The sequence below is a fragment of the Procambarus clarkii genome, chromosome 55 (assembly GCF_040958095.1).
Source record: "Procambarus clarkii isolate CNS0578487 chromosome 55, FALCON_Pclarkii_2.0, whole genome shotgun sequence".
Lineage (NCBI taxonomy): Eukaryota > Metazoa > Arthropoda > Malacostraca > Decapoda > Cambaridae > Procambarus > Procambarus clarkii.
Window position 1 is genome coordinate 16,301,378 of NC_091204.1, and position 10,412 is coordinate 16,311,789.

The 10,412-nt window shown below is 39.6% G+C and overlaps 1 protein-coding gene across 1 annotated transcript; it reads right to left on the bottom strand.

The window, feature by feature from the left end:
* LOC123755319 (methyl-CpG-binding protein 2) lies at positions 1 to 10,340 on the bottom strand. Its single transcript, XM_069305505.1, has 5 exons — positions 10,230 to 10,340; positions 7,533 to 7,565; positions 6,979 to 7,084; positions 2,168 to 2,277; positions 1 to 576 (listed from the first exon to the last, which is right to left on the bottom strand). The coding sequence occupies exons 2-5, from the start codon at positions 7,543 to 7,545 to the stop codon at positions 410 to 412; spliced, it is 396 nt and encodes a 131-aa protein (XP_069161606.1). The 5' UTR covers positions 7,546 to 7,565; positions 10,230 to 10,340; the 3' UTR covers positions 1 to 409.
* Positions 10,341 to 10,412: the final 72 nt, after the last annotated feature.

Below are 10,412 nucleotides of genomic sequence, written 5' to 3' on the forward strand. Positions count from 1 at the left end.
TTCTTTTCTAAAATCACATTTTATTTAATTATTTTGATATACATTAATGAATTTGGTTTAAAATAAAAAAGGGTTATAATAAATTCAGAACAGGAACCAAGAATGCAGTAGGGATTCTCCTTCTAGACTGCAACACTCGAGGTGCTGAGACAGGAGGATGAGTCGTTGGATCTCTAGTTGTATATATTATAATGGAAACCAACTTCCTGAGAAAGCTCTTGGCACTGTTGGTCCAGGGACAAGGGGTCTGATCCTACTGGCACAAGTTGTACTGATGATATACAGTAATCCCATTACTTCTTGAGCATGTCTGTCTCCCTGTGGTTGGCAGTGTTACCTGCTATAAACACTCAAGGTTAAGTATTACAAATTTATCAAGATACAGGAGTATAGAAAAAAAATTATTTTTTTAATTAAGTCTTTTTCTTTTAATTTGTTTCTTTTTGGGGGATTTTTTAATGATAACCTTGCTGTCCTTATCTTTTGTAGGCCTTGTGCTTTTTTGTAGTTTGTTATCTTTATTCCTTGATGGCTGTGTTCTTTGACTCTTGTTGTCTTTATCCTCTGATGAGTTTTCTGAGGAAAAACAGTCATTAACACATTGCTGCTCTTAACAACCATATCTCACATGCCTGTAAACTGGTCTCAGCTCTTGTCTTATGCTTCAATAAAATGACTGCAGGACTAATCTTAATTATATTACAGTAAGTCACACAAAATTTAACCACAAGGAGAACCCAACTTAGGAATTGGTTGCACTCTGAAAAGTCATTCGTAAAACACTTGTTTGGAACTCAGAACCAGATTTCCTATAGGCTCAGTGATATAAATGGACACTGTGTTCCCAGACCACCAAAAATCCTCACATAAAACTACTATTTTGGGGATAAGTAGTATAAGAAATGTTGCATATTATTTAACTGAACAGAAGAGTTATCCTGAGAAAATCCACAGGACACATGATGAGGATTCGAACCTAAGTGCTGGGTATTTCCAGGTGCACGCTCTAAATGACTACGCCATGACACGGTCAAAAGAATTGCAACCTAGGGTACTACTGCACCCTCGAGGATTCCCGAGGCTTCCACTGAAGCCAACCCAGGGTTTCACACAATTCCTCCATGCACTCTGGCTCTGTCATCCAGCAAACACTTGTTGTATTGAAAGAGGGGCATCAGAGGTAGAATTACTGGACGTCAGAGCCTTACGCTAAACTTTAGACTGGGAAAGGCTAGCAAAAGGCTAATGTCCACTAGTGCAAATAAATTCCTAATGGGAACTTATGTCCACTCGTGCAGCCAAAGCTTGTAGTGCTACTTTGTCTAACAAGTCTGTTGTACCATAACCTTAAACAGTAACAAAGGCAGAAGACCTGAGCCAGCGAACCAAGCAAGAACTACCGGAACCTTATGGGCAGCACTGGAGATGAGTCCGAGAACAAAGAGGCTGATATTCTAGCTCAGGAAACAACTGAGAAACTGGTCAGAAAAACTCAGGAACACAAACTGACCTGTATTTCACATTCACAGGGATACTGATCACATCTAATAAGCCGACATGTATCTGGAAGACAATCATCAGAACTTAGGTGACAAGGTCGACATTACTGTACTGTACTGAATAATTGGACTCAAGCCAAAACCTCGGTGGCAAACTTGGGTCACGGAATGTGCTGCCACTTGGTGGCTTGAGGGTGCGATTGACTGAGAGGGTGACCAGTTTCCATTGACAGTTACAAATGTAATGTTACTCAAAATCTGTAAAACTTTAAATTGTTTTCAGAACTGTGAACCTTTGTTTTTCTTAGCAGCACTCTCACTGACTCCACTGAAACTTATAAAGTTTCATTGAATGGTGCTCTGTGGCACCATTGCCATAAATAGTCTTGCTCAACAGCATTCATAAGCTTTCTAGGCCCTTAGATATACTGCACTATACTGTACTGCAATGTATCTCTGGAAGCAGCAAAATAAATAGCTTGGAATGTTCAGGTCAGATCTAGCTCAAGTAGCAACTTTGAGATTAGCAGTCACAGTAACCAGTAAATTGGTTTAGAAGTATTTATCTAAATATACCTACTAATCCATTATACTGGGTAAAAAAAAAAATGACCACTACTATAATACAAGTTCAATATAATAGGAATGCCCTTAAATTTATCACTTACCTATTTTACATAATTTTCCAAAATGTATCTCATTCTTGTTGATAGCCATCGCTTTTTTTTCGGCGTAGGCCAATGAGGCTTTCTTTGTTTTGAATTTCTTGTTATCTGGGCTGTTGAAGAAGAAAATAGGTCTTACATTCTTGTAAAGCCACTAGCACGCATAGCATTTCAGGCAGGTCCTTAATCCTAATTTCCTCCCAGAATACGACCCGCTAAATTGTTTAAAAACCAGGTACCCATTCATTGCTGGGTGAACAGAGACTACAGTTAAGGATTGGCACCCGGTCAATCCTCCCTGGCCAGGATACGAACCCAGGCCAAAGCACTCGTGATGTGCCGGGCGAGTATCTTACCACTGCACCATGGGGACTGTTGGTGTTACCACACAACACCAGTGCTGATATATTTACCACACAAAACAACAAGGCCTACTGAATACAATAGCAGGACTAGAATCTGGAGTGCTCATAGTAATATGAGAAGAATGAAGATCCGAGATAAACCTCATAACTGGAAAAACCACCCAGAATATACAGATGAAGCAAAACAAACTATGCACTGTGTTGAAGAAGAAAAGACAGAAACGAGAGAAACAGTAGTGTGCTTATTATTAAAAAATGCGCTCAGGTCCAAGCACATCATCAGATGACAACTCAGATCACCCAAGGGGTTCAAGTTGTCTGCCTGCCTGACTTACTTGTCTGGTAACAACCATTTAACTGCTACCTCTGCAAGGACAGATACTCTTTTCTGGGGAAGCCCCATAATAGTTTCTCTTAAGCTATGTTGCCATTACAGCTTCCCAATACTTAGCCACATCAGTTACTGGAGTCTTATTGACAATAAGAACATAAGAATAACAGTAACTGCAGGAGTTCTACTGGCCCATACGAGGCAGCTCCTATTTATAACCAACCAATCCCACTCATATCATATGTCGTTTGAAACAATCCAACCTATGTTTGAAATGCTGTTTCAAACGTTAAGCGGGACACGTTCAAGTGAACTCACATCCATTTCATAGTATGGAGACCAAAACTGAACTGCACAATCCAAATGGGGCCAAACCAGAGCAAGATACAGCTGAAGAACACCACCAGGTGTCCCGTCACTAACACTTCGATCAATAAATCCCAGTGTCCCATCTGCCCCATTACGACCATCTATGCACTGATTTTTTTGGCTTTAACTTCTTACCAATCACAACTCCCAGATCACTTTCGCAATCTGATCTCACAATCTCAACATCATCCAACTTGCATACTGCAACTCTACCATCATGACCTCGCCCCAAAACCCCACACCTGTCAGCACCAAACTGCATCTGCCAATCCTATAACCACTTCAAAACCCTACCTAGATTGTCCCAAAGTGACAGCGAGTCTCCCTCCTTGCCTATTTCCCTCCCGACCCCTGTATCATCAGCAAATCTGCAAATATTGCTACTCAAACCTGAATCCAAATCTCTGGCATACATAATGAATAACAGAGGTCCCAGGACAGAGCCCTGAGGCACTCCACCCACAACACCCCTCCCACTCCGGCTCAACCCCACCCACACTAACTCTCGTCTCCCTTGGTACAGCCATGCCCCAATCCAACCCAATATAGCACCCCCAATACCATGAGCCTCCGTCCTTCCAATCGTCTCTCACGTGGCACTGTATCAAAAGCCTTGCCAAAGTAAGGTACACAATATCACAAACCCCACCACCATCAACCACCCCAACCATGCTGGAATAAAATGATAGCAAATCCATCAAACACGAACGGCCACCTGTAAAGCCATGTTGTGAATCATTCACCAATTTATGTTTTTCAAGATGAAGACGAATGGCACCTTTTTGAATGCACAGTTTGAAGCAAGTGAAGTTTGAAGTATCCCCCTATGCCCAAGACCCTCCAATCCATTCGACCCAAAAAAACCTCTTAGGCTACTAAAATCACCCTTTTGAAAATCTGACACTTCAACAGAACTTTCTCCCACAGACCCACTCCACTCCATGCTAAATCCGATTTCCCTGTGATCACTGTTCCCTAGCTCACGCCCCACCTTGATGTCATTAATTTGTGTTTGCCTGCTAGTCAACACTAAATCTAAAATATTATTTTCCCGCATTGGTTCCCCAAGGTGTTGCGTAAGAAAGCAATCAATCAATCAGTTCCAGAAAATTCCTTGCTTCGTCATTCCCCATTCTGCTAATATAGTTCACTCTACTAAAATTACTCACCCACTACACAAATACTGTTAGACCCAGATGCTCCAGATATCTCATCCCAGAGATGCTTTGCTTCCACTCTGTTCAAATTTGGCAACCCATACACAACTTCTACCATAAGACCATCTGCTTCTTTGTTTAATTCCAGCCAAACAACTTCTGTGGGCGGCTCAGCCAAGATTCTCTCTCCGAGACTACACTTCAAATTTTCCCCAACATACATGGCCACTCCCCTCCTCGCCCAATACATCCATCCATGTGAAATAGCTCAAATCCATTTACTGTATTTGATATTTAGCCAATAGTTCCGTTTTTTCTACATTCATCCATGTTTCGGCAAGTGCAACAATATCCATTTTTTCTGTGCATACAAGAGCTCTCAAATTGTCTACCTTGCTTCCCAGACTCCTACTATTCATGTAATATATCCTAAGTGACTTGTTATTTGGGACAATGAGTCACAATATGTAACATGCCCAAAGTGACAGGTTATTGTAACAATTGAGTCACAATAACATGGCTGAAGATGTGATATCCAAATCACAAATCAGAAAATGAAGAAACAACATTTTGGTCCGTCCTGGACCATCACATAACTTAATAATGGTTGTGTGATAGGACCCCACAAACCTATGGGAGGACCTCTGGTGATGGATGTTTAGTTTGTATGATTAGAGGTGCATCATGTCTTATCTGATTGCTGTGGATAAGTGTTATTTACCAGGAACAGTTGAACACCACAGGCCTAACAATTTTGCAAACCAAATATGATAAGGTTGGTCTCGCTGAAACTTTTAAAATACTGTACTGAAATATTTTAAGGATATTGATCCAGACCACTTCTTCAAAAGGTCAAATGTAGCATATACTGTGCAAGGTGCCACGGTTTCAAGCTCAACTAGCCACAATGTAGGATAGAAAGCAGGCGACGCCTTTTCATCCATAGTTACAAACCCATAGAACTGCAAACCCGCTAAAGCCGTAAATGGAAAAACATTGCTGCAGTTCAAAATCCAGCTGGATAAAATAATCAGGAATAATGGAGGGATCTTTGACAAGTCACTAGCTTCCTGTTCTTGTTGAGGCCACTAGAGAGATGGTGGCCCTCAGATAAATGCATGTAAAATTTCCCAAGCTGTTGGTCTTCAGTTTTCCAAACTAGGTTTTTCAAGTTAATCATCAAATGGTTAGAGGCAGCCAATCTAACTTGTATCTGCATCAACTTTAAACTTACAGCATTTCTGTATGATCATAAAAAGCTTCCAAAATAACCTGATAAATATAGCTCTGGTGGACATTTCTTGAAATAATAAAATTTTATATTGAAATGGAGTTGTACCTACATCATGTAGCAAACATTTTATACATAACCTGCATTACAAGGGTGTGTGCATACTGTAGGTAGTTATGTTGGTGTGCAGGTGAAATGGTGCTGCACAGACTGCTCATAACACATAATAAATTTAAATCTTTGAATTTACAAGTACAGATCAGTACCACACTGAACCAAGACAAAGTGCAGGATTACTATCATGTACATGCACTGTTGTGTAATACAATATGCATTTAGTATGCAAAATAGCACTTAGAGTACATATATAGTTGAGCATCTATTTAAACATTTCTCGGAAGAACTTTGGACGTCTCGTTGCCCCCCTTCCTTTAGGTTTGGAATGTCACTACCGTACTGGGTTGATCTTTGATCCCCATGTGCTCTCTGCCTCTGAGAGAGGGCAAGGGAAAAAGGTCCTTGTCCTTCATAGTCTTTCTCTACAATACCTGATGTGGGTATGCCTGTCCAGTAATGACCACTGTAAACACAGGATGATTCATGGCGGGTGCCCAGAAAGTAGCACTTAGATGTGACGATTTATAAATAAAACTATATGGGGCCTTATTTCTATAAGAAAATGTTAGGCTAGTACAAAATCTATAACCAAAAAAACTACAATATCATCAAATAGATCTAAGAAAATTTCAATACAGTATGTAGTACTGTAATATTACTGCTTTGTTCTAGTGTTAATACTGTATACAAATATAATGTGAAGTGTTTAGTCTGTCACATGTTTGCCTTCATCTTACCTCCAACACACTGACCTCTTACTGTACTGTACTGTAATGTACTGTACTAAGCTACAAAGTGTAATGAATTTTGGAGATGTTTGGGTCAAAAATGGATTAACACACAAAAATCTGTGCTGATCCTCAGGTCAACTGTACTGCACTCTTGGCAGTTGTCTAGCTCCACATGCCCTACATTCCTGTCTTTTATCTACCTTTTGGGTTGTGTTTATGCATTATTGCACATCCTAGCATTCAAGATTTCCTAAGGTGCTGAATTTATAGTTGGAAAGTTGAAGAAGCATTAAATATATAATGCTAAAAATACATAATTTGTTAAGTACAGTAAGGCATGAAAACTTGTGACCTTTTGAAGGTCTTTGAATTATAACCCTATTTTTCCTGTAAAGTATAAGTACAGCAACCATTAAATATGATTTGTGGAGTTTTGGTAGAAACGTAACCTCACAAATCAAGGGCTATCTGTATAATTTATAGATAAAAGAATTTAGTATATACAGTATTTACCTTAAATAATAATGATCAATTCTCCCAATACTTGCCCCACTCTTCCTTTTCCGCACCAACCGTCGCCATCCGTGTGAAATTTCTGTAATCTCATCTCCTTCCTGAACTAAATAAGAAAACAAATATATATAAGCTGGTTTGCTAATATTTTATTGAAGTGGGCAAAGGAGAATACTATCTATATATAATTATATATTTAAATAACAGTTCTTTAGCTAGAGGAGGATATGAAAAAATCAATAAACTAAGGCAATTTACAAACAGCAATTCAATGAGTAGCCCAAAAACTGTTGCAGAAAAACAAATAAATTTGTTCATTTAACTCTCCCCCTTCCCAACGTATTAGCTTGTAATATTTTATTATTATTATTACTTATATTACTGTATCATTATAATAGTATTATTATTCCCATATTTGTTTAAAACAATACAAGCTACAGAACAAAGATTCTTAATAAATTTAATCTGTTTGACTTTTACATTTATTAGAAAGGCACAAAAATGTTGCAACACAAGAAAACATCATTTTGTACCATACAGTACTGTATACAAACCTACAAAGCCCATCTCCTTGCAGCACGGAAAACCTGACAACCAAAAGAGAACAACATTAAAACATATAGATTATAACAAAAATCTACTTCTACTAAATATGACCACATGAATTAAACTTGTTTCTAACTTTTTATTTCTAATGCACTCTACATAAAAGATAGGCTCTGAGATTGCTAAAAAAAAAAAAAAAAAAAAAAAAAAGAGCACTATTCTGCCACTCCCTAAGGTATTAGCGCTTCTGAAATATCATCGAGTCACTGGATACTAAGGTAGAATGTATGACATCAATGCCAAGGCCACTCTAAGTCTGTCCTGGACCATTTTAATTTAAGATGTTTGCAAGTCCCTGGAGTCAAAGTCAATACAGCCAAAACCAATTTACTCCCAATCTCTATTTACAAGGCATAGATATTTTTTATCTGTTTACAAGTGCATGCAAGCCTTTCAGAGAGCCAATGACATCACACACCCTACAACATCAAAAGGTAGGCTGTTACTAACCAACCAATCAAAACACATCCCTGCCTCAATCCTTTAGAAAGCATCAATGCAATCCAGGCCCTGTACATTCCCACCAAACCCATGAACACTCCTGACTTAAAAGAGTCCTGTATAATTAAAACCCATTGAAGCATTAACTAGGAAGTAGGAAGTGGGATAGGCAAGAAAGCACTAAACCATTATGACTATCCCATCCTGTTTCTAATATATCCTCCCATCCTATTTCTTATAGATGTAAATGATCTTCCAGAGGGTATAGACTCCTTCTCAATGTTTGCTGAAGATGCAAAAATCATGAGAAGAATCAAGACATGAAGATCGACAGAGACTACAGGATGACCTGGACAAACTGGAGGAATGGTCTAGAAAATGGCTACTAAAGTTTAACTCAGAAACGTATAAAGTAATGAAATTAGGTGAAGGGAGCAGGAGGCTGAAGATTAGGTACCATCTGGCAGGTGAAATCCTGCAAGAGGGAGGGAGCCGGTTGGCCGAGCGGATAAAGCCCCGAAATCATCTCAAGATAACCTCAAGATATGAGTCAAATAGAGAGAAATCATCTGGGGGTTGATATCACACACCAAACCTGTCCCCCACCAGAAGCCCACATCAAAAGGATATCATCAGCAGCATATGCTACATTGACCTCTGAATGCATGATAAGAGCTGATGAGTTTGCCAAAGAATCTGCCTTCAAAGGAGTTGATTATAACCTTAGATTTCCTTCAAGCAGTCTGAGAACAATAATACACAAAGAACTTCAACAAAACCTTGTAGATCTGAGGCAAAGTGAAACTGGCACTAGTTATTCCAACTATCATCATACTATCATGCAAGAAGTGCCACACATCTATGAAACATCCAATAAAATCAGCAGACTCCTACATGTCTTTAGCAGTCTCCGTGGTGCAGTGGTAAGACACTCGCCTGGCGTTCCGCGAGCACTAAGTCATGGGTTCGTATCCTGGCCGGGGAGGATTTACTGGGCGCAATTCCTTAACTGTAGCCTCTGTTTAACGCAACAGTAAAATGTGTACTTGGATGAAAAAACGATTCTTCGCGGCAGGGAATCGTATTCCAGGGACCCTTAGGATTAAGGACTTGCCCGAAACGCTACGCGTACTAGTGGCTGTACAAGAATGTAACAACTCTTGTATATATCTCAAAAAAACAAAAAAACAAAAAAAATGTTACTACTGCTTGGCTTAGATTTGGCTGTAAGTATCTCTGAGAATTTTCATAACCTGTTGACGTAGACCTAACTAAATGTAAACTGTGTCAACAAAATTATTCGTACATCCTCATTTACTATGTGATGGAGTGTGAACAGACACATTAATTTAGAGACAATTCTATAACAAATGTTCCAGAGAAGTGTAAATATTTCATTCAAAATGATCTGCTACCAGAAATTTTAGACAAATATCCCCAGTTTGCTAACTGTAGGTAGTAACTGGGTGAATGTAACCAGTCCACCCACTGATTGGAGGGCAGTGTGCAGGAAAAACATATTTGCAGTCCCTGTGGCGCAGTGGAAACACACTTGCCCGGCACTTTGCGAGTGATTGGCCTGGGTTTGTATCCAGACCGGGGAGGATCGACTAGGCGCCAACCCTTAACTGTACGTCTCTGTTCACCTAGCAGTGAATAGGTACCTGGTTGTTAAAACGATTTAGCGCGTTGTATTCCAGCAAAAATTAAAATTAGGGACCTGCATGAATATACAGTATATATAATACAATAAACAAATATGCTGTATCATTTGTTTAGGTTTTAATATCTATTGGCGAAATCTATTGTAGGCTAAAGCATCCAAGTGGATCCACAGCGAAGTTGCAGAATCTGTGGTGAGAGTGATGGACACCGCCTTGACCACTATCTACGTGAATGTGAACACCTGAGAGACATTAGGAATAACTGTAGAATAATAAACCCCACATTGTTTGAGTTAGGAAAACACTATTTGTCAAATATTGATACTGTTCTTAAAAGATTTCCCCATTTTGCACCCGCAAGATAACGTAAGCTTTTAAGGGTTGATAAATGTTAATCTTCTTGTTTGAGGAGCTGTTCACTTGAGACAGTTAAGCAAGTCCCAGCTGTGTCTGGGTACAAGTGACAGGATGAACAACCCAGCGGGTTTTCTTCCTATTGGGGAGTGTTGTACATTCTGCTATGGCGGTATGTTCACTCACAAGATGAGTGGCGCTGCCCAATAAACTCGCCCCTCGGGGCAAAATTTAAATTTAAGATAACGGTACCACAAACAAATTGGCTACAAGTCACACCATACTGCCACGCCTCACTCACCCTAACCCAGCACTAGTCCACCTAACTACCCACCACCACCTAGACCAAGAAGCCAGGGGAGGAAATGA

Coding starts and splice junctions, on each gene's coding strand:
- LOC123755319 (XM_069305505.1), bottom strand. Junction 2,278..6,978: donor ATTGATCATTATTATTTAAG/GTAAATACTGTA, acceptor CTTCTTCAACAG/CCCAGATAACAAGAAATTCA. Junction 577..2,167: donor TGGAAAATTATGTAAAATAG/GTAAGTGATAAA, acceptor GTTTTTCCTCAG/AAAACTCATCAGAGGATAAA.